Source organism: Rhea pennata, chromosome 19, assembly GCF_028389875.1.
Source record: "Rhea pennata isolate bPtePen1 chromosome 19, bPtePen1.pri, whole genome shotgun sequence".
Lineage (NCBI taxonomy): Eukaryota > Metazoa > Chordata > Aves > Rheiformes > Rheidae > Rhea > Rhea pennata.
Genome location: NC_084681.1, coordinates 11,599,030 through 11,617,630, shown reverse-complemented (window position 1 = coordinate 11,617,630; position 18,601 = coordinate 11,599,030). Strand labels below are relative to the sequence as shown.

Sequence of the window (18,601 nt, the reverse complement as noted above, 5' to 3'; positions counted from 1 at the left end):
TTAGGCTGTTCAATCTATGATTTGAATCTTTAGTGTTGCATGGGAACGCTGGGTTCTGTGGCTAAAGTATACGCTCCTCTGTGAGCCTCATTTTGGCACGAAAAGCTGCTGCTAGTCATTGCAAAAAATGTCTCAACAGGAAAGATCCAATGAGTTTTCTCCAAAATCTCGCCCAGAGAGCTCTAGGGCCAAAGCAGTACAAATGCGTAGTTCAGACAACTTTGCAGGGGCTTTCAGCAGTTTCTTCCCAAGGACAAATTTGTGCCCTTGGTGTCTGCTCTTCCCATCTCACTGGAGTTTCTCAAGCTGCTGCCTCTGTGGCAGTGCCCATTAGCTGTGAACCTGATGAATAAAAAGCCTTTGAGGAGCTGGTACAACCAGCCTCTCTTCTTCAGCCTCCCATGGCCAGCCTGGGACCAGAAGGACATTTTTGTCTTCTGTTGCAAGATGGTGATTTTTGCAAGGTTCATTCACCCTCTTCCCATGTCCTGTGCCCTTCCACATCCCTGTCCATTGAGTGTCTCCTCTTTTCATAGCCCTGGGTGTTAATAGCGGCTCTATGTGACAGGATATGCCCACGAGCGACTTAGAGCACTGGTTCCGGCAAGTGGTGGTGGCAGTCGAATGTACAGGAAATGAGGCAAATGCAGACCGCAGCCAGTACATGGAAAAGCTGGAGGAGATTTACCACGCCATTCTCAGCTCCAGGCCAGCAGGTGAGTGTTGGGCTGACTGAACACAGTGGAATTGAGGGAGTCCCATAGGGTGGCTTGAGTGGAGTTTACAGACCCTTTCCTCGCTGTGGTGTCCTCCTCTTTGTCTTCCTCTAGCCATCCATCCCTGCATCCACCTTAGTTGCATTCATCAGTGGGCTCGGGGCTCAATCCTTGTACCCTGGCTCCTTGCAGCAACCCAATTTCCCAGCAGCTCTGCTCTGGGATGGCAAACTGCATGTGGTGGCAGAAGGCAGATTTGTCACCTGTGGAAACAGATTGTGACAATCCCTGCTGTTAATTCAGCTGCCTTGAGGCCCAGAGACATGTGTCTACCACTTGCAAAAGGTGCCATAGGAAGTCCTGGTCAACCAGGGAGGTGGTACGCATTCTCCAGTGCTCTGTTGGTATAAGATGTGTCCTGGTAGGATCTAGGTTGGGAAAATGCTGTGCACTGCTCCTTGTACCAGTGTGGTGGACGCTGGATTCTGCCACCTCCTTCTGGCAGCTCTCTGTCCTGGCATGATGTCTTTGTGGATACACGTATTATATAATATCCCCATCTGCCACAGCTCCTTGCACAAACTGGGGAAGACTAGAGTGAAAATGGTGTTATGTTTCCCTCTTTCCTGACTGCTCTCGGTGCGAGAGCTCTGCACGCCCTTGCATTGGCCTGATGCCTGTGAGCTGGTCCATGATCACCTGAACTCACTGAAAGAGCTGGCAACTACCCTGCTGCCAGATAACAGGAGGAGCAACCAGTGGTGAAGGAAGAGGAGTAGTACCTTTCTGTAGTAGTGAGCTATTAAACTGTCTCACTGCTTCTCACAGAGCCATAATGGGTATAAAATAACCCACAATGATAGCATCCTGCCACGCAGGTTGGAGGTTGATATTAGAATTGGTTTTATTTATTCTGCAATACCTCTGCTGTCTGCAGAGGAGAAAGGTGCTTCAGTTCCCCATATCTCGGTTTTCCCATCTTCATTTCTGCCTTCCCCAAACGGTGTAGGTACCCTCTTACGGCACAATTTGTGAATAATGGCTGGAAGCTCTAGATGAGAGCTGAAGACTATGATTACACTCTCAGGATCTGGCCAGAAGGCAATCAGGATGGAAAAGCCCTGGAGACTCAGTGTGGATTGTTTCAGCCAACATCCAAAACAAAGTACCAAGGGGGTTCATGCACCTGGGTGGGAAAACTGGCTGCTCCCATGTTTGAACAAGCCTTCATGCTTTCCCCAGGTGACAGTCTCTCAGGAGAGCTCCAGGGTATTCCTCTGCCCAACCCCAACATCAGCTTTCACCTCTGGACAGAAGATGATCAGCTCTGTGAGTAGCCTTGTTGGGAACTGCGGTAAACTCAGACCATGCCCAAGGCTGGGAAACCTGTGCGAAATGTGTAACTTAGCCCCAATTCTTCGGACATGAATTTCATATCTGCCAGCTGGGAGCCAAGCTCCTGGGCATTGGTGCTAACTGCACCTGTCTTCCCTATTTTTGGGCATCAGAGCCAGACCGGGTGCTGTGTGAAGGGAGAGGGGCAAAGGAGAAGAACTGAGATCCCTATGTAAGAGGCAGCAAGAGGATACACCCAATACTGTTTTGAGTGGTATTGAGCTATTTTTGTGATGGAATGGGAAACAGAGCTGAAAGACTAACTCCTCTCAGAGCTGCTGGTAGAGGTGTTGGCCCTCCAATTGAATAAAAATAGGGAAACTGAGGCAGAATTAGAGCTCAGCATGTGTTTGGCTGAGCCCCCCTTTGAGGGCTCCTGGCTAGACTCATTTAAGTGAGGCATGAAGGCAAAGGGCTGGTGGCTGAGCCAGCACAAGAGAGATGGTCATGGGGCAGACCTGTCTGGCTGCCTGCCAGCAATGCAAAACCAGGATCTTGAAGTGTAAAATTGGCACATCCTACTGAGATGTGTGACAAAGGTGCTTGGGTCTAGGGATGCAGGGGAAGGGCTGTTCTGTGCCAGGCCACGGGCAGCACTTGGTGACACCTGTACATTACCTTTGACCACCCATGAGCTCTCTTCTTCCTCCAGGGAAGGAATTGGTGCTATTTATCCGCCCACTGTCACAGAGTTGTGAGCCAGACCTGTTGAGCCAGGACCTGGACAACTTTGAAATCCAGGACATCATTTCGGACTGCGAGTGCTGCAAGCAGACTCGCTTCTCTGTGCTCTCCACCGACAGCGGCATAGAGCGGGACCTGCCTGCAGCAGCTGAGGAGTCTGTAGCCCCTTGCAGTGCTGAGATAGAGCAATCTCGGCTCCAGAGGAAGGGTGGTATTAAGAAAAAGCCATCCCCGCTGGAGAGTGTGGCCTTCTTGCAGGCTGGCTATAACAGTCCTGGGATGAAACAGGTGACAAAACCACAGAGGAGGTCAGGCATCATCCTAGAGCCTGCAACCCCGCTGCAGAGACAGCATACTGCCCGCATTGTGTTGCTGGGGGATGACAGGATCCTAGGTCGCTTGGCTCAAGCGTACCACTCATTGAGGTAATTGGTAGCCACCCTCTGTTTGGCTCTCTGGGCTGGGGATAGGGAGGACAAAATGGGTGCTTTGCTCTTCAGCCTGTAGAAGCAGCCAGGACAGGAGGGGATGTGGTTGGGCTCTAGTGTTATCCAGGACAGGATGCGACCCAGGTGTTCTGTGCTTGAAGATGTCAGTCTTCCCTGGCTGTATGGCACTATTTGGCCCCTTTAGCCCAATTGGTGAACACAGGGAATCTCTCCCTTCTGTCTGTGAAACAGGTTAAAGGAACAATAAAACCAAGCAAGTTTCTGTTGAAAAACTGAAATTTTCCAGTGCAGAAGGGAAAAATCCTAAAGAAAAGCCTTTTCTAGCCAGCTCTGACCAAGGAGGTGATCTAGGCCACAGAATGCACAGTGCAGCAGGTCTGAGTCACAGTGCAGGCAGCAGCTCAGAGACCAGAACCAAATGAGAAGGAGACAGCCAGTGCCAGCCTGGAGCTCATTTGTGGGACTCCTGTCACTCTGCTCATCTCCCCTTTCTGGATTTCCTTGCTCTGAGAGCCTGGGAATGTTACTGCTGTCCTGTCACAATGGGCAAAGGAGGCATGCAAGGAGTGTAGACGCCTGCAGTTCGTACCCTTTTGCAGAGCAACCCTGGTCTCCCAGCACTGCCCAGCCTTGGCCAGGAGCCATTCTCTTCCACCTTCACCTTTAGACATAGCTATGTTATTTTTCCATTTCAAGGAAACGAGAAACACGACGAGTTTTCCTGACTCCAAGGCTGAACCTGCAGTTCTACCACATCCCAGTCGTGACGGGGCAGCCAAATACATCGACTGTTGCAGTGAGTCTGGGCCCAGTGGCTCAGGGCCTTGTTGGTGGCTGTGAGCATTTGACAATGGTTTTTTGGAGGAGGAGCATGAGGTTGTACAGGAATTCACATCTATTTACTGCCTAGTTCCTGGGCACAGGACACAGGCCGGGGCTGCTGGAATGGGTTTGTATACTGACTTTCAGGATATATCAGCCCCAGCGATGTTCAAGTTGCCCCAGCCACTCTGATGGGGATAACTGCCAGGCTAGAAATGATATTTAGTTTTGCTACTATCCTCCAGATCTACCCAGCTGTAGAGGCATTGAAGGAGCCTTAGCAGAGAACCAATAATTTTCTTTCCTCCTTAATGCTCAGGAAAAGTGGTTTTGCTTCCTGGATTTGCTCCAGTTTTAGTTTTGGAAGCCATGATCTTGCAGTTTAGTCTTGGGTAAATCACTTCCCCTTAGGATGGTGAAAAACAAACAGTCATACTTGTCACAATAGTTTGAGCTGTCCTGAAGTTGGCTGTGAGTCCTGATATACAATGTGCCATTATCAAAATAAGTATTTCTTCTTTTTAATTCTTCAATAAAATTTGTCCTTGAGCACCAGCAGAGTAAGGCTGCAAGAAATGTTTTGCCATCTTCTCTGGACCAAGCAGAGACACTGACCAGCTGTTAGAATTCAGTGTCACTAATGCAACCATTGGATAATGCAAGCATCACTCAGGCTAAAAAGGGAAGGGAAATGTCCCTGTTCTCTCAAACTGAAGGACAGAAATGAGCTGTCCTGAAGATCCCGAGGGAAAGGGATGCATAAGACCAGCAAGCAGTGAAATTGGGCTCCGCAGTGAGTCGCTGTTGGTTTTGCCATGGCCAGAACCATGAAGAATTGGGCTGGCAACATCATCCTGTCTGCTGAATATGGGGGAGCTGCTCACAGCATCATTTCTGAGCCTCCTCTGGCTCCTAGCAAGGTTATCTCCAGGAAAAGCAGTCATTTCTGTGGCTCTGGGCGTTTTGAGTTGCTATCCTTTGAACTGTGTGTTTCTCCTGCAGAACTGCCCTGCCACTAGCCGTGAGGAGCTCTGCGAGGTGGCCAGGTACCTAGGCAGAGCTGACCCGTGGTATGAGAGCAACATCAACACGCTGTGCCACATGATTCCCAAACTGGCCACCATGGTATGAAGGAAACCTTCCCACCTCCCTCAGCACTTACTGAGCCCAACCCATTTCTCAAACACTTCTGAAATGCCCAAGGATGAGTTTGTACCCTCCAAGGCCCCTCATGCCCTGGACAGAAGCTTTCTTCCTGTAGACTTGTGGGCCTGCTAGCCAGGGAAGATGCACATGGCTAACACTGCCCTAGCCCACAAGATCTATTTGCTACCATGGAGTTTTTTTGGCCAAGCAACAGGAAATAGCAAATTTCAAAAAAGAAAATGTAAATGAGGCATGTGCTGAAATACCCCTGTTCTCATTTCCTGGCAGTTTGATCCACTATTGATAGTGTCCAGAAAGGGGCTAGTAGGTGGGTGCAAGCCTTCACCTCGCCTGTTTGCTTTGATGAGTCATCACAGAGCAACTGAGTATTGTCACAGGCAACAGCCTCATTGCTCATTACTTACCTAAGAGGGCTTAAGGGGTTTTGTGACAGTGTTTTTGAGAAGTGTCTGTGGCTGATCCAAAATACGATTTCTCCCTCAGCCTTCCTCTCCGAGTAAGCATCTTGTGACTGATCTGTTCCTCACTGATGTGATTGCATACTATGTCCGCATGGGCATCCAGCCTGTCTACTTCCAGGTCTATGCTGTGAAGGTGAGTGACACGTCTTGTGCTGTCATATGGTCCTGCAAGGGCTCACTCCCCGTTGCTGACAGAGCTGTACAAAGTCAAAGGGCTCCAAAGGCTTTCTGCTGATCTAAGCCCAGATCTATGTGCTCACAAGCTCTCCCTCCCCTTGACAGGCTCCCAAGTCTAGAGACTCCGTATAACACAGCTCAGCTGGAGTCAGTGATTCTGGGAAGACTATTTCAGGATCATATAGTACAGCAAAGAGATCCTTGGGATTAGCCCATAAGCCCAAAAATTCCCTGCTCTGATGGTCTCAGGTTCACTCAGGAACTGTTGGACCTCTAGATGATTTAGATGGTGTGATCAAACAGGAGTCTTCTGGGTGGCTTTGCCTAACCCCTCCTACACTTGCAGGGGCTTTGCAGGGTTTCCTGAAACACTGTTTTCTTTATTTCCTGACAGCTTTTCTCTGAAATTACATCAGAGTGAGACATAGTATTTGAGATGACAGCAAAGAACTTAGCAAAGAATTACTATATTTAGTCATGTAACAGCAACCCCCCTTTGCTTCTCTGGCAGATTTCCCCCTTCAAATCTTAAGAGCTGGACCAACACACATATCTCCTCTTAATCTGCCCATAGCTGGTGTGGTAATCTATTGCATCAAAGGGGCGGCTATTACTTGAGCAAACTGGTGCTGGGGCTTGCAAAGAGATGGAAGAGTTTTGTTATTTACCGGTAGAGCACCAAGAGACCTTGAATTAATGGCCTGTAGCTTGTAAGCACTGGGAGCACCTGGCCCTCCACATGTATGACTGGGGATTTTGTTTTCTCAGTGAATTTCTATTCCACATATTTCTCCTCCAAGACAGAAATCAAGAGTGAGCAAGCGAGTAGGTGACTCAAGCAGGGGAAGAGGAACTGACTCCAGATGTGGTTTTCAGATAGAGACACCTAAACTAGTCTGCTGTAGTACAGGGTATGATCCTGCTTTATCTAGAAACATTGAGTCTACTTTGCCATTTTAGTTAAGACCACATTGTTTCTCTCTGGCTCCAGAGTCTTCCTGGAAGTTAGAATGAAGTCCCACAGGAACTTAACATAGGGCTCTGAGCTTCTCATGAGGAGAGCCTCGCCAGGATTTTTATCTCCACGTTTTACACAAAACAAGTCCATGAAGAGAAATTAATGAATAAGCCTCAAGTGATTAGTTGATATAGGTGTCTCAAACAGACATTGCCTCTCTTGGAGCCAAGCCAGCATCCTCCACTGGACCAGTGAAGCTGCTCTCCATGACATCCATTGCCTCTGGGTAGATGGCTGGGAACAGTCTCATCTGTGAGTGAGCAGTGACACCCTGTGGCAAGGCACACTGCCTGTTGGCTCTGCTGGATAGGTTCTCCTGGGCTCCCTGGCAAGGCCGGTTCTGCCCTTGGACCTCAAAAAGCAAAGCAAAAATCAGTTCTCTCTATCCCAGAAGTCCCTTATCTCTCTTGATGAGGTCATAGTTTCCCTTCGGTGATGTCGCACTTGGTTTCAGTTGAGACTACAGAGATGTCACATGCCCAGTTTGGGGTCAGAGGGAGGAGCCGCTCATAGAGATTTTTCCTCTCTTTCAGATTTTCTTCAATGATCCAGCACAGGAGCCGGCTGAGGATGTTTTCCTCACAGAGCTACGCAGCAGCATGCAGGAGAGCATCACTCACAGAGGTGTGTGTCCCTGCTGCACACGGCTGTGCAGCACTGCAGCTAGGGATACTGTCCCAGGAGGGAGCCTCCCTGCCCAACTCCCACTTGCCCCGTCCCTCAGCCTGAAGCAATTGAGGCTATACAGTGAGGCAATAGATCTCATTTTGATGAGCAGGATGCCTCCCTGGACATCCTCATCTCGCTCTCAGGTACATGACACCAAGCTAAATGAGAGAATTTGTCATCACCAGCTCCTCGTCTCAGCCAGGTTTTGCAGATTGTGGTTTTGGTTGGCTTTGGGACCCTATGGACAGGAAGTGTGAATGCCAGTACTGGGCGAAAGGTGGACATACTCATTCCCCATCAGAGCTGAATTTCAGTCTGACAAAATGCTTCCAAGCTGAGCAGACTGGAGTTGGACCAGCACCATAATTTTTGTTGAGAGAATGAGCTCAGATTTAAAATCATCCCCTTTGCCTGATATTCCCCAATAAAGAGTTCTGCTTCTTATAGCTGCCATGTTGGAACAAGGGTGCTTGGGTGCTGGTCCCTTACAGATGTCACCTCCAGCCCTTTCTCTGGAGCATCTCTGGTGTCCAGGGGCTGACCCAGTGGATGCTTGCCACTGCGGTTGGGCAGAGATCCTTGAGTGAGTCCATCTGAATCTCAACCTTGCATATCTGAACTAAATGAACAGAGCCTTGGCTCCTTCTGTAGAGAGAGGAGAGGAGCCAGCATGCCTCGGGTAGCTTGCCACAAGGGGGCCCTTTTGTGCTGATACAGAGAGGTGGGATGAGTGAACCCTCCATTCTTCTCGGTTCCCATCTTGCAGAACTAGCCATGTCCAAGAAGAAAATGACATTGGATGGCCCTGGCATAGATCTCACAGTAACATACAGAAAGGTAAGTGGGGTTCTGGGCAGCCTGAAATGCCTCTGCTCACAGGGACACCAACATGGCATGAAGCTCTCCAAAATGTTTTTGTTCTACTTCTCCCCCATGAAATTGCACTCCAGAAGAGGACATAGAGGTTTTGAGGACCTTTTAAAGCCTGTTAACTATCCCTATAGTAGTGAAAGATATTTTTTTTCTTCACCCAGACATGGCCTGAGAGCCAATCCCTTTATACAGGCTGTGAAGCACTTTGCTTGGTGAACGCTTACTAGGAACATTGTGCAGTTCACCATGCGGTACCATATCTGGGCAGAGTGTACAGACGTGTACTGCTTCCTGTTCTACTTCAGCAGCTTATAATCTCCCTCTTGTCCTGTTCCTCTCCCCCTGTCTCCAAGCTGAGCTAAGTTTTCCCTACAGTACCCTCCTTTCTGACACTTTTGTGTCTGTCTAAGTAGAACAAATGAAAGGGAAAATCCACATCCAGACTGCACAAACATCCTTGGTCCCAGGATCACCCCAGGCCTTCCAGGTCTAGTGTCTCTCTTAGGCTGAATTAAGTTTTCTGTGCAGGTGGTGGTGAGTAACCGGGTGAAGGAAGTGGCAATGTCCCTGCGCTCCACAGGTCTGGTGATGAAAGCCATCCCTGCCGATGAGGCTGAAGGTGGGTTCCTCCTGTTTGGGAACCACAGGAGAGGGTGTGCTGAGTCTTCCAGTGCTCTGTGTCATTTGATAGTTGAGAAGAGCTATGAGAGCCCCCTTTACCTTCTCCAGGCTGAATACCATAGCACTTAGTGTTGATTGTGCTTGGGCTATGTGGGTTGAATCAGTGCTGTGCATGCATTGGTGTTACCATAGTCTGTGATTTTGCATTTTTTTTCATGAATGTGACAAGGGACTCTCTGTAATTTGGGGTTCAGTGTAACCATAATCTGGGCTTGGCAGCATCTTCCTCCTGCAGCAGCCTTTCTCTTTTAGTTTGTCCTGAGTAAAGTCACTGAGATTTCTACCCTTAGCACAATCCCTTCTTGTCATAGAGCTTACCAGAGTGCTCCTTTTCTGCCTCTATTATGTCTTATGGACCTCTGTCAGTGCACTCCAGTGAGGGAAGCTGAGCTGAGATCGTGCTATGGTCAGAGGCTAACAAGCTACTTCTGTTGCAGATCTAGTGTGCCTAAATGTGAACATCACTGAAATCATCAAGAACAACAACTTGTCTGGGAGGTCTTTCTCAGTAAGTAGCTGTGGATGCTCACAGCACATAGGAAGCCCTTATGAGTGAAGGGGGAAACCCTCTGTGGGGAGGGGAAGGCTCTGCTCAGAGGGTGCTTTAGAGTAATTTTCCATGGAAAAGTCTATTTTTTTGAATCAGTGCCCAAAATGCAGTCCCTGTTGGTCAATATCACATTAGATCATGTCTTAGGAGATCCTGACATTACAGAAGTAAGCCACTACTGGGCTGATTCTGTGACCAAAGGAACAAAGTAGAGAAATAGGGGCTCCACTTGGTTATAGTAAAGGGTCTGTAGTGGAGATCAGCTCCATTAGCTCCACACCTCCAGCTGCAGAGTCCTCCCCAGACCCCACAGGACCTGAGGAAATTGGGATTGTGTGCTTGAATGAAGCATAAACAAGAAGTAGGAACTTCAATGAATCTAATTACCAGCTCAGAGAGATTGATATGCAGAAGATGGAACTGAACAACTGGGCTCTTGTCCTTTTTGTTCTGCACAAGAGTCCAGGCAGACCCTGGAGGGCATGCTGCCTTTGCAGGAATATATCACTGCAGTCAGCCTGGAGCTAAGTATTATTGAGTCTTCTTTATTTGGGGTTGCCCCAGAGCCTATTCTTTCACGGCTACAGCAAGCTTGCTTATGGCCTGCAGGCTGGCTTTATGGAAGCTTTGCTGGCCTTTCCTGGACCGCATGGCTGCAATGGCTGCAACGTGTGCTACAGCCATGCATCCCAGCTTTCCACTCTCCTCGTCTCAGCAGGAGCTGAAGATCAAGGTTTGCAAAGGAGTGTTCAGAACACAGGCTCATTTCCATCCTTCCAGTTTGACTACACAGCTGATTTGGACTTTACGTTAATCCCTGGAAGGCTTTTATAGTGATTGCTGGTGTTTCCAGCTAGACAGCACTCTCTCTTGATTATCTTCACCTGGATTTTGAAAACACTGAGGTGCAGCAGCCCACGCTGACTCTCAATGTACACCAAGGTCCAAGAGAACTGGCCATGCTCCCTATCTCTTGTGCCTCACATCAGACATCCCAAACTTTGCAACCTTTGCAAACTGCCAATTTGCTCATTGCAAACTTTCACCAGCTTGAGATTACAGAAGAAGGAAGATAAATACACTTCCCTCTTTAAAGCATCCACCTTGCATCAGTCTGAGGTTAAAAACATGAGAAATGCCATCATTTGTCCCTTTCATATCCCATCTGCACACACCATCAGCCACAGCACAGCCCAGGGAAGGGAAGTGAGACTCTCACTGGTGTCTTCTTCCTCTCTTGTTCCAGGCTATGGCAAACAGGTTGAAAACACATGGTATCAAAATCAGGAGCACAGAGCAGAGGCCCTTCACGATGTGTCTGGACAAGGACAGCAGAAGAGTTTACAGGAATGTGATCAGGTGAGGCGGCCTTACATGCCAGGCTTTGTGCGTCTCCCTTATGATCTTATGTTCCTCCCCATGGGGGTTCCCAGGACAGCAGAGCTGTTCGCTGGGATGTCCTCGTCCTGATCGAGTTATATATAACAAAAAACTCATAGGCAAATTCATTGTTTTACAGGGAGAGCAGGGCACAGTTAAGCTCTCCTACCTTTGCATTTTTAAAGGATAGCATGAAAATCAAAATGGATGTCCCACTTTAAATAAGTTGCTGTCATTGAGACAGTGGAAAGAGAGGTACTTCCAAGGACAAACTGAAATATTAGATCTCCTAAATCATGCTGTGGAGTTGACTCTCTCTCCACAGATTGCATTCTTTGCCAGGGTATCTCAGGCATACAAAGTTGGGCAGAGAGAATTTGGCCCTGTGTAAATAGTAGGGATTAACATTGATATAGTAATTCTAGCAATGTGTGATGTTTTGGAAGTGAACAGATAGGGAGTATGATTGATTCAGGTCCATAAACGTTATGGAGCATATATGAAATGTGAATTTCTGAGAGTTAAACTAAGCCAGGCTAAGGACACTGATTTTGCGGTCAAACTCTAATACACGTTAACTTATCTCTCCAGTCAAAAACAGTTCAGAAGCATTAAAAACCTGCATATTTCAGTGCAACAGCTTTTCCTCTGCAGTCAGCAGAGTGACTTGAGACTTAGTCTGAGATCAGAGTCTGGCTCTCATAAGCAGATTTGCACATGCAGTAAAAATGTTCTTTTGCAGCATGGAAGTGTCTCCTTGCCTAGAGCCCAGCTACTGCTTGCAAAAGACAATGAAATTCAGCCTGCATGAAGCAGAGGATGTGGGGCTCATGAAATACATGCCCAAGTCTCTGCTATTGCCCATCAACACATTTGCAGGCATCATCCAGTGAAGAAGACAAGAAAAAGCAGATGTGAGAGGATGTGACACTGGGTCATCAGAGAAGAAATGATAAAAGAAAACACACTAAAGGTCACTGACAGTGGTTTTACAAAGGTAATGTTACTTCTAAAGCTGCAAGAGTGGAGATGGATAGAGCTCAAGGAAAGCAGCCATGTTCTGATGAATGACAGTGATAACCACAGCTAACATCCCCCTGCCAAGGGGCAGGGTGTTGCTGAAGAACCAGCAGTTTTAACCTTTGGTGCAAGCTAGGGAAAACCTTTGAACATCTTCTTTTCAGATGAAGGACTGGGGAAAATATGGCTGAGGTGATGGCTATTTGCTATGATTGTGGAACAAAGAGCAGGGTCTGTCAATGTTTATTATGGTGGTGTCTCCTAGCCTGACTGGTGTCATGGCCCTATTGAGCTGGGTTCTGCACAAGAAACTCTAGCTCCGGCACAGAGCAATATATTTGGGCAAATGAACAATTATTCCCCTGACATTAATTCAAGAGACATTGTTACAAGCCTGACCACAACCAGGAGAGTGTGTGTGTCAAAGGCAGCTTCTTTGTAAGTCAGTAGAAAACCCACTGTTGTTTCATGGGGGCCACACAAAGTAACAATGGATGGTGTGAAACAGGGACATGGGAAATTTGGTGCAATATTGCAAAGATGAACAGGACAACAACAGCTCAGGCTGTGCAGATGGTGCTATGGAATATGCTTTCCACTTGCTACTTAGTTGTGCATGGTAGTAGGTTTGCTCTAAGAACTTGGTCTTCTTTGAGCAGACAGAGGAAACTGCGCAGCAGCTCTTTGTCTTCTGAGCAATACTTCTGACATCCACCCAGGACCTCGCTGTGGCTTTTATATAAGACCTCTAAACGTCTGATCTGGAGAGTATGCAGTACTGATGAGCTCAGCCATTCTCATCAACTTCACTTGTGTTCCTCCATATGTACAACCTTGCAATCCTACTAGCAATGAACCTCCTTCAGCCAGTGGTATCTCTGCTGCCACAGTCTACCCTGCAATTTTGCTTTTGGACTGTGTCCATCACAGGGTTAAAGAGGTAGCAGAGCAGAGTAGTGCTTGTGGGATTGATGGAAGGATAGGATGCCTGGAACATTTCTCCATTCCTTTGCTGCTATCATGGTGTAGATATCCTCCCCTAGTTTGCAGATGGGCCAGGTTAGGCAGTGGCAGCACAGCTCCTACTTCCACCCAGGCTCAAGCTAACCTGGTTAAACAGGATGATTGTGGGAACAATGAATGTAGGAGGATTCCTTCTTCATTCCAGTTTGTTGCAGACTGAAGTAATTGAAGAAACATGTATATTTGACTTTCTGAATCTGATCTGTTGTATCTGGGGTGTCTCCAGGGAGTTCTCCCTATATTCCCTTTGGAGAGGATTTGGGGGCATTCTTTCTATGACACTATCTTTTTTATTTTCTTGGCTCCCAGGTTGCTCCTTGCCTGGGTTGTCTTCAGTCAGAGGTGCTTACTCAGATGAGCTACCCAAAGAAAGTGTCCTTTAGCTTTGTATATGTGCACAGCAGCTATTCCCAGTCTTCTCCAGCTGCAGCCCCTGGGGAGTCTCTGGGGCCAGCTCTCCCCGCTAACTGCAGTTGCATTGGCAAATTCCTAGGTCAGCCCTCTTGGCTTGTGTCAGCTGGAGAAATGCTGCTGCACTGGGATGAAGGTCAGATTTTCTGCCATAGCTCTGGCCACGACAGGACATGAGCGAGCTCAGCTAGCTTAATGTTATGGCCACCAAAGAGACAGGAGCCTCCTGACAGCTCAGTCCCTCCTTATAAAGCTGCCAAAGGTGAGCAATGAATTGACCTTGACCTGCTGCCTGAATTGCACCCAATAGCCACAGTGACAGGGGCAGACAGAGACGGTCCCACTGTCTGGGGAAGAAATTACCACTCTGCCCTAGCAGTGCTAGGTCTACCTGGCCTTGGGGGGGGCTGCACTTCCAGACTGTGACTTCTGTTTAGACACCTGTGTCTGGAACAAGAAGCCCACCTCTAGGTATATAAGTTTGCAGTACTGGAGAGGAACTTTCCTTCCACAGAACTGCTTTCAGCTTGTAGGATGTCTTGGCTTTTTAAGCCCTGTGCCAATCCTGCTTGCATTTCTTGCCATGTGCACAAGGCTTTAGTGGTTTAAATCTCAGACTTCCCTGGTTTCTATCTTGCAAACACAAACCCAGTGCTACCATGATCCCGCTCTTGTCCCTGAGCTCAGTCACTCGTTCTCACCAGGTATTTTTGCTCTCCATTTTCAAGCTAAAGTCTTATTCACTCTCACTTTAAATGTACAATGCAGCCCCAAACAACCCACCAAAATACACCACTGGGGACAAAATAGCTCTAGAGCTGTCGGTAGGTGATGAGTATTTAGCAATATAAAAGTGTCCCGGTCTGAAAAAGTATTTAATCCCCAAACCAGCACAGAACTGTCAAAAAGATTATACCGGGTGACAGTAACACAACCGCTTCCTAAAGGAAGCAGCCTTGAAATGCTGGCAAACGTAGCCCCTCGTTCCAGGCTGAGCCAAGCACCATCCCTGAGCTCGTGCAGGAATCACAAAGCTGCAAGATCTCGGCAGCAGTTTTGATTCTTCAGTACTGTTTTTCACCCTGATTTGCTCACATGTCACAAACTGTTAATGCCCACCACTGCCAGCCTTAGACAGTGATTATTTTGGGAGGAAGCTGAAGTAGGAAAAGAGGCTCAGAGACAAGTCAAGAAATGCTTGTAGCCATCCGTCTTCCTCTGTGAGCTGCTGCGTGGAATAACGAGAGGTTTCAGGGACCGACCAGTGGCAATTCACACCTCTATCTCCTTGGGGCTTCGGTGGAGGGTTCAGGTACCACCAGCAAGCAAGACACATACTTAGAAAGCCAAGAGGCTGTTTGCTAGCTTGGGGCATGGAGTGTGATGTCCAGAATTGGCTCTGTACCATTGTAAATTATGTAGATGAATAATAAATTATTTGTATAGGTGACAGAGATGATCTGTATCAGAAGGTGCAATCCTTTTAATGTCAATTAAAATGCATTTTAGAATAAAATAGCAAAAAAGGGGCCTTTCTTTTTTTATGGCTGCATGTGGCTGCAGTGGGTGGGGAATAAATAGGTAGTAATAGAAAGACATCAGTGTCATTTTCCTCTCTGCGGTTGATGTCTTCTCCTCCCCGCCTAGGGGCTACATGCTGTGTTGCAGAGCGCCTCCGTGTCCAGAGAAGCTCTTTCGTCAAGGCATGGGCAGGAACGGCTGAATTCCGTAAATCTGGAAGCTGCTGCAGTCCGTCCCCGCTGCTTGTTCCCCTCGAAGGTCTCGCATTTCAAAGCACCCCCCCTCCCCCGTTCCCTTGGCGGGTCCAGGGCTCGCCCGGCACCAGCAGGCCTGGGCAGGCGGAGAGGGGCAAACACGGGCTTTCCCGGGCGGCCTCTGAAGCCCGCGCCCCGTAACCGCCGCCTCTGGCGCCCGCCGCCGGGGAGGCCGCGCGGCGCGGCCGTTGCCGCCCCTCCCCCCGCGGTCTCCTAGCAACCGCGCGGCCGCCCCGCCCCGCCCCGCCCGCCCGCCCGCCGGCTCCCGGCGCGGCGCGGCGCGGCCCGAGGCGGCGGCGGCGCCATGGGGCCGAGCGGGCAGTGGGACGTGCGCGGAGCCCTGGCGGCCGCGGGCCTCTTCCGCTTTCTGCACGGCGCCGGCGGCGGCTGCGTGGCGCCCTTCCTCACCCTCTACCTGCGCCACCTGGGGCTGCCGGCGGCGCTGGTGGGCGCCGTCGTGGGGGCGAAGCGCCTGGTCGGCGCCGCGTGGGCGCCGCTGGGCTCGCGCTACGCGAGGGGGCACCGCAGGGGGAAGGCGCTGGTCGCCGGCTCCCTGCTGTGCGCGGCGGGTGCCGGCCTGCTGCTGGCGCTGGTGCCCGCCGCCACGCCGCGCGCCAGCGACGCCAACGCGGCGCCTGCGGAGAGGCTGCGAACGGCCACGCGCGCGGCGGCGGCGACGACGGGCGCCAGGCCGACGCTGGCAGGGTTCGGCTTTGCGCTCCCGAAGACGGACCGGGGAGCTGGCGAGGGTGGCGCGAGCACGGGCCGCCACGCCGCTCGTCCCGCTGCCCTGGCACCCGCTCTGGAGGCGGTCCGTCGAGCGGCGGGAATGCCGGTGGCCCGCAGCTCCCTCTTCGCTGGGCTCCAGAAGGAAATGAGCGGTCCAGCTGCTGTGGCGGTGGGTCTTGCTGATAATCCCGAAAAAAGCCTTCCCATTAGTGAAAGCAGTAAGTTCCCTGTGTTTATAACCCATCCTCCTACTGCTGGAGGTGCTTATGTCTCTGAAAACCTTTCGGATCGCTCGAAAGAGGCTCAAGATGTCGACTTCGGCATGGTGCAAAGCACCATCTTTAATGACAGAAAGCATCAGGTTTTTTGGATGGTGCTGGGTGCTGTCATGCTTTGGGAGTTGTTGGCTGCCCCTGTTGAATGGATAGTTGATGACAGTCTCTACGAGTATCTCGACTTCATCGATGCAACTGACAGGTATGGAAAGCTGTGGATTTGGAGTTACTTGGGTGCATCTGGAGGAGCCTGCGGCATCGCCGTACTGGTGGATCGACTGAATTGCTTCCTCAGCAGTAACGTCTCCTGCCTTGCGGTCCATTTCTATGGGTATGCTCTCCTGATGATGCTGTCGCTGCTTGCCAGCATCTTTTTTCCGACCTATGTTCCCAGGAAAACCAAGCATATGAACAAAACTGCCAAAGCCCTGGACCTTATAGGCAGTGATGGCCAAGCAATCCTGTTTACTGTGACTGTCTTCCTTACTGGCGTGGCTGGGTCCACAGTGCAGAACTTTCTCTTCTGGCAGATGGAGGACCAAGGCAGCAGTGAGATGTACATGGGGCTCTCCGTGGCCGTTGGACTCATCGCTGAGCTTCTGCTTTATTTCTTCAAAAGCAAGTTACTGAGGGCTCTCTCGAGCAGTGGCACGGTCGCGCTGAGCCTCAGCTGCCTGGCAGCGCAGCTGCTGTACTACTCATTCCTGAGGAACGCATGGTCCGTTCTCCTTATCCAGGTTTTGTCTGCCTTTAGCAACGGTGCGCTGTGGTGGGCGGTTGACTTGACAGTCGACGACGTTGCCACTCCCGGGATGGAGAGATCCCTGCGTGCTCTTCTCCGAGGCCTCTCGCGCGGCGGAGGAGCAAGCCTGGGGAGCCTGGCAGGGGGATTTGTTGTGGGGAGCTTTGGTCTGGCGGTCTTGTACAGGGCGTGCTGCATCTGCCTGGTGCTCTGGTTATGCATGTTCTTAATAGTCCAGTCTAAACTGCCTCCGCGGAAAAAAATCAACTATTCTCGTCTCCTGGCTGCCGATTCCAGTGATGTGAGTGATGAGGAGAGAGAAAGTGACTGGCTGGTAAAAGCTATGAAAGATGACAGCTTTAGTGGGAGTTGGTAACAACAGCATGGGATCAACTACTATGTGCTGGAACATGTGAGGTATAGAAGTAATGGGATATGCTGATGATGACTAGAAATTACCATTAATTCTAAAGTGCTAAATATATACAGTGTATATCTGTAAGGAAAGATATTTATAAAATATTTTATAAATCTTATTTTCTTAAGATTAATTTTTAGTCTTCTTACAGTAAGTCTAACTTTTTAACTTAATGATTTGGCTTTCAAAATCATAACAGGGTATTTTCCTGTATGCATTTGCCGAAATGAGTATAGTTAAAGCTTTAGTCAAAAAGCAAGCTTGAATTCTTGCACCTCAGAGCTAATCCTGAGGAAGCTGTGCTCCGTACTTTAATGTAATTAAATGAAAAGCATTTTAATGGTAATAATGCACAAGCTTTTGCAAGGTGTTATTTCTGTGAGTATCTGTGAACTCATTTCACTGAATAAGGGATGTAAATAAAAAGAAAAGATTATTTTGCTCTGCTTTGATTTGTGAAGTTTGTCTGTGCTATAGATTGAACTTCTTTTCATATTTTTGTTTTTAAGTGTGCTTCTGCGTCAGTGTCTACTGGAAAAAAAAACTTCTCTGCTTACAGTCAGTGCTTGCTGGCTGGCTGAGTTCAACAGAGCACCCTGTAGACTTCCTGATACTTGAGTAAGGTGGCACCCGGACATTCAACGTAACCAGGAAGCAGTATAGCCTCTTGATTTGAATAACTGCTGTGGGCTGGGAATTAGTGCAGGTAATCGCGCAGTGAGGTTTCTGAAGGAACTTGGCATCGGTTGCGCAGGTCCAGTTGACTTACTGATGTTACTAAGTCAGTCCAGCCGAAGTACAGCACTCTTGTCAGATTACCTGATGAGGACTAAATCTGTGGTTTTCCAGGGCCTGCTAAGTGCAGAATGCTCCTCAAACTGTCTTTTATCTGTCCACTTAACCTCAAAAGCATACAGATTTCAATATCTCTTTCTTCAGTAAGTAGGACTTGCTTACAAAGTAAAAATTGTTTGTCTGATCTCATGTCAGACCTTGAATGTGCGTGTGGGGGGACCTTTATCATCTTTTTGACTGTAATCAAAAACTGTTGTCAGTTTATTATGTACTTCTTTTGTCAAGGGACTATATTGTTCCTTTGCAGAGGGATAGATTTTTATTAACATTTTCCTAAAGCTTTGCAAGATATGAGAAGGGCAGCTGCAAAA

At 49.0% G+C, this 18,601-nt stretch overlaps 2 protein-coding genes across 6 annotated transcripts in view; both read left to right on the top strand.

The window, feature by feature from the left end:
* Nucleotides 1–15,092, top strand: part of PIK3R6 (phosphoinositide-3-kinase regulatory subunit 6) — a 40,713-nt gene extending 25,621 nt beyond the window's left edge. For 3 of the 5 annotated variants that reach the window (XM_062591701.1, XM_062591697.1, XM_062591698.1), the window contains 12 exons: nucleotides 569–716; nucleotides 1,959–2,045; nucleotides 2,764–3,220; nucleotides 3,941–4,040; nucleotides 5,069–5,191; nucleotides 5,717–5,827; nucleotides 7,423–7,513; nucleotides 8,325–8,395; nucleotides 8,960–9,050; nucleotides 9,550–9,620; nucleotides 10,909–11,021; nucleotides 11,785–15,092. In XM_062591701.1, coding sequence (XP_062447685.1) covers nucleotides 569–716; nucleotides 1,959–2,045; nucleotides 2,764–3,220; nucleotides 3,941–4,040; nucleotides 5,069–5,191; nucleotides 5,717–5,827; nucleotides 7,423–7,513; nucleotides 8,325–8,395; nucleotides 8,960–9,050; nucleotides 9,550–9,620; nucleotides 10,909–11,021; nucleotides 11,785–11,935 — 1,614 coding nt within the window. In that variant the 3' untranslated portion in view covers nucleotides 11,936–15,092. Of the gene's footprint in view, nucleotides 1–568; nucleotides 717–1,958; nucleotides 2,046–2,763; nucleotides 3,221–3,940; nucleotides 4,041–5,068; nucleotides 5,192–5,716; nucleotides 5,828–7,422; nucleotides 7,514–8,324; nucleotides 8,396–8,959; nucleotides 9,051–9,549; nucleotides 9,621–10,052; nucleotides 11,022–11,784 lie in introns of those variants that run through there. The other 2 variants (XM_062591702.1, XM_062591700.1) reach the window with 2 other exon arrangements.
* A 483-nt stretch (nucleotides 15,093–15,575) lies between these two features.
* MFSD6L (major facilitator superfamily domain containing 6 like) lies at nucleotides 15,576–17,393 on the top strand. The gene has a single exon (XM_062592119.1). The coding sequence runs from the start codon at nucleotides 15,576–15,578 to the stop codon at nucleotides 17,391–17,393; it is 1,818 nt and encodes a 605-aa protein (XP_062448103.1).
* Nucleotides 17,394–18,601: the final 1,208 nt, after the last annotated feature.

What these genes read in the sequence shown, in the direction of transcription:
- MFSD6L (XM_062592119.1), top strand. Translation starts at nt 15,576, where the DNA reads ATGGGGCCGAGCGGGCAGTGGGACGTGCGCGGAGCCCTGGCGGCCGCG.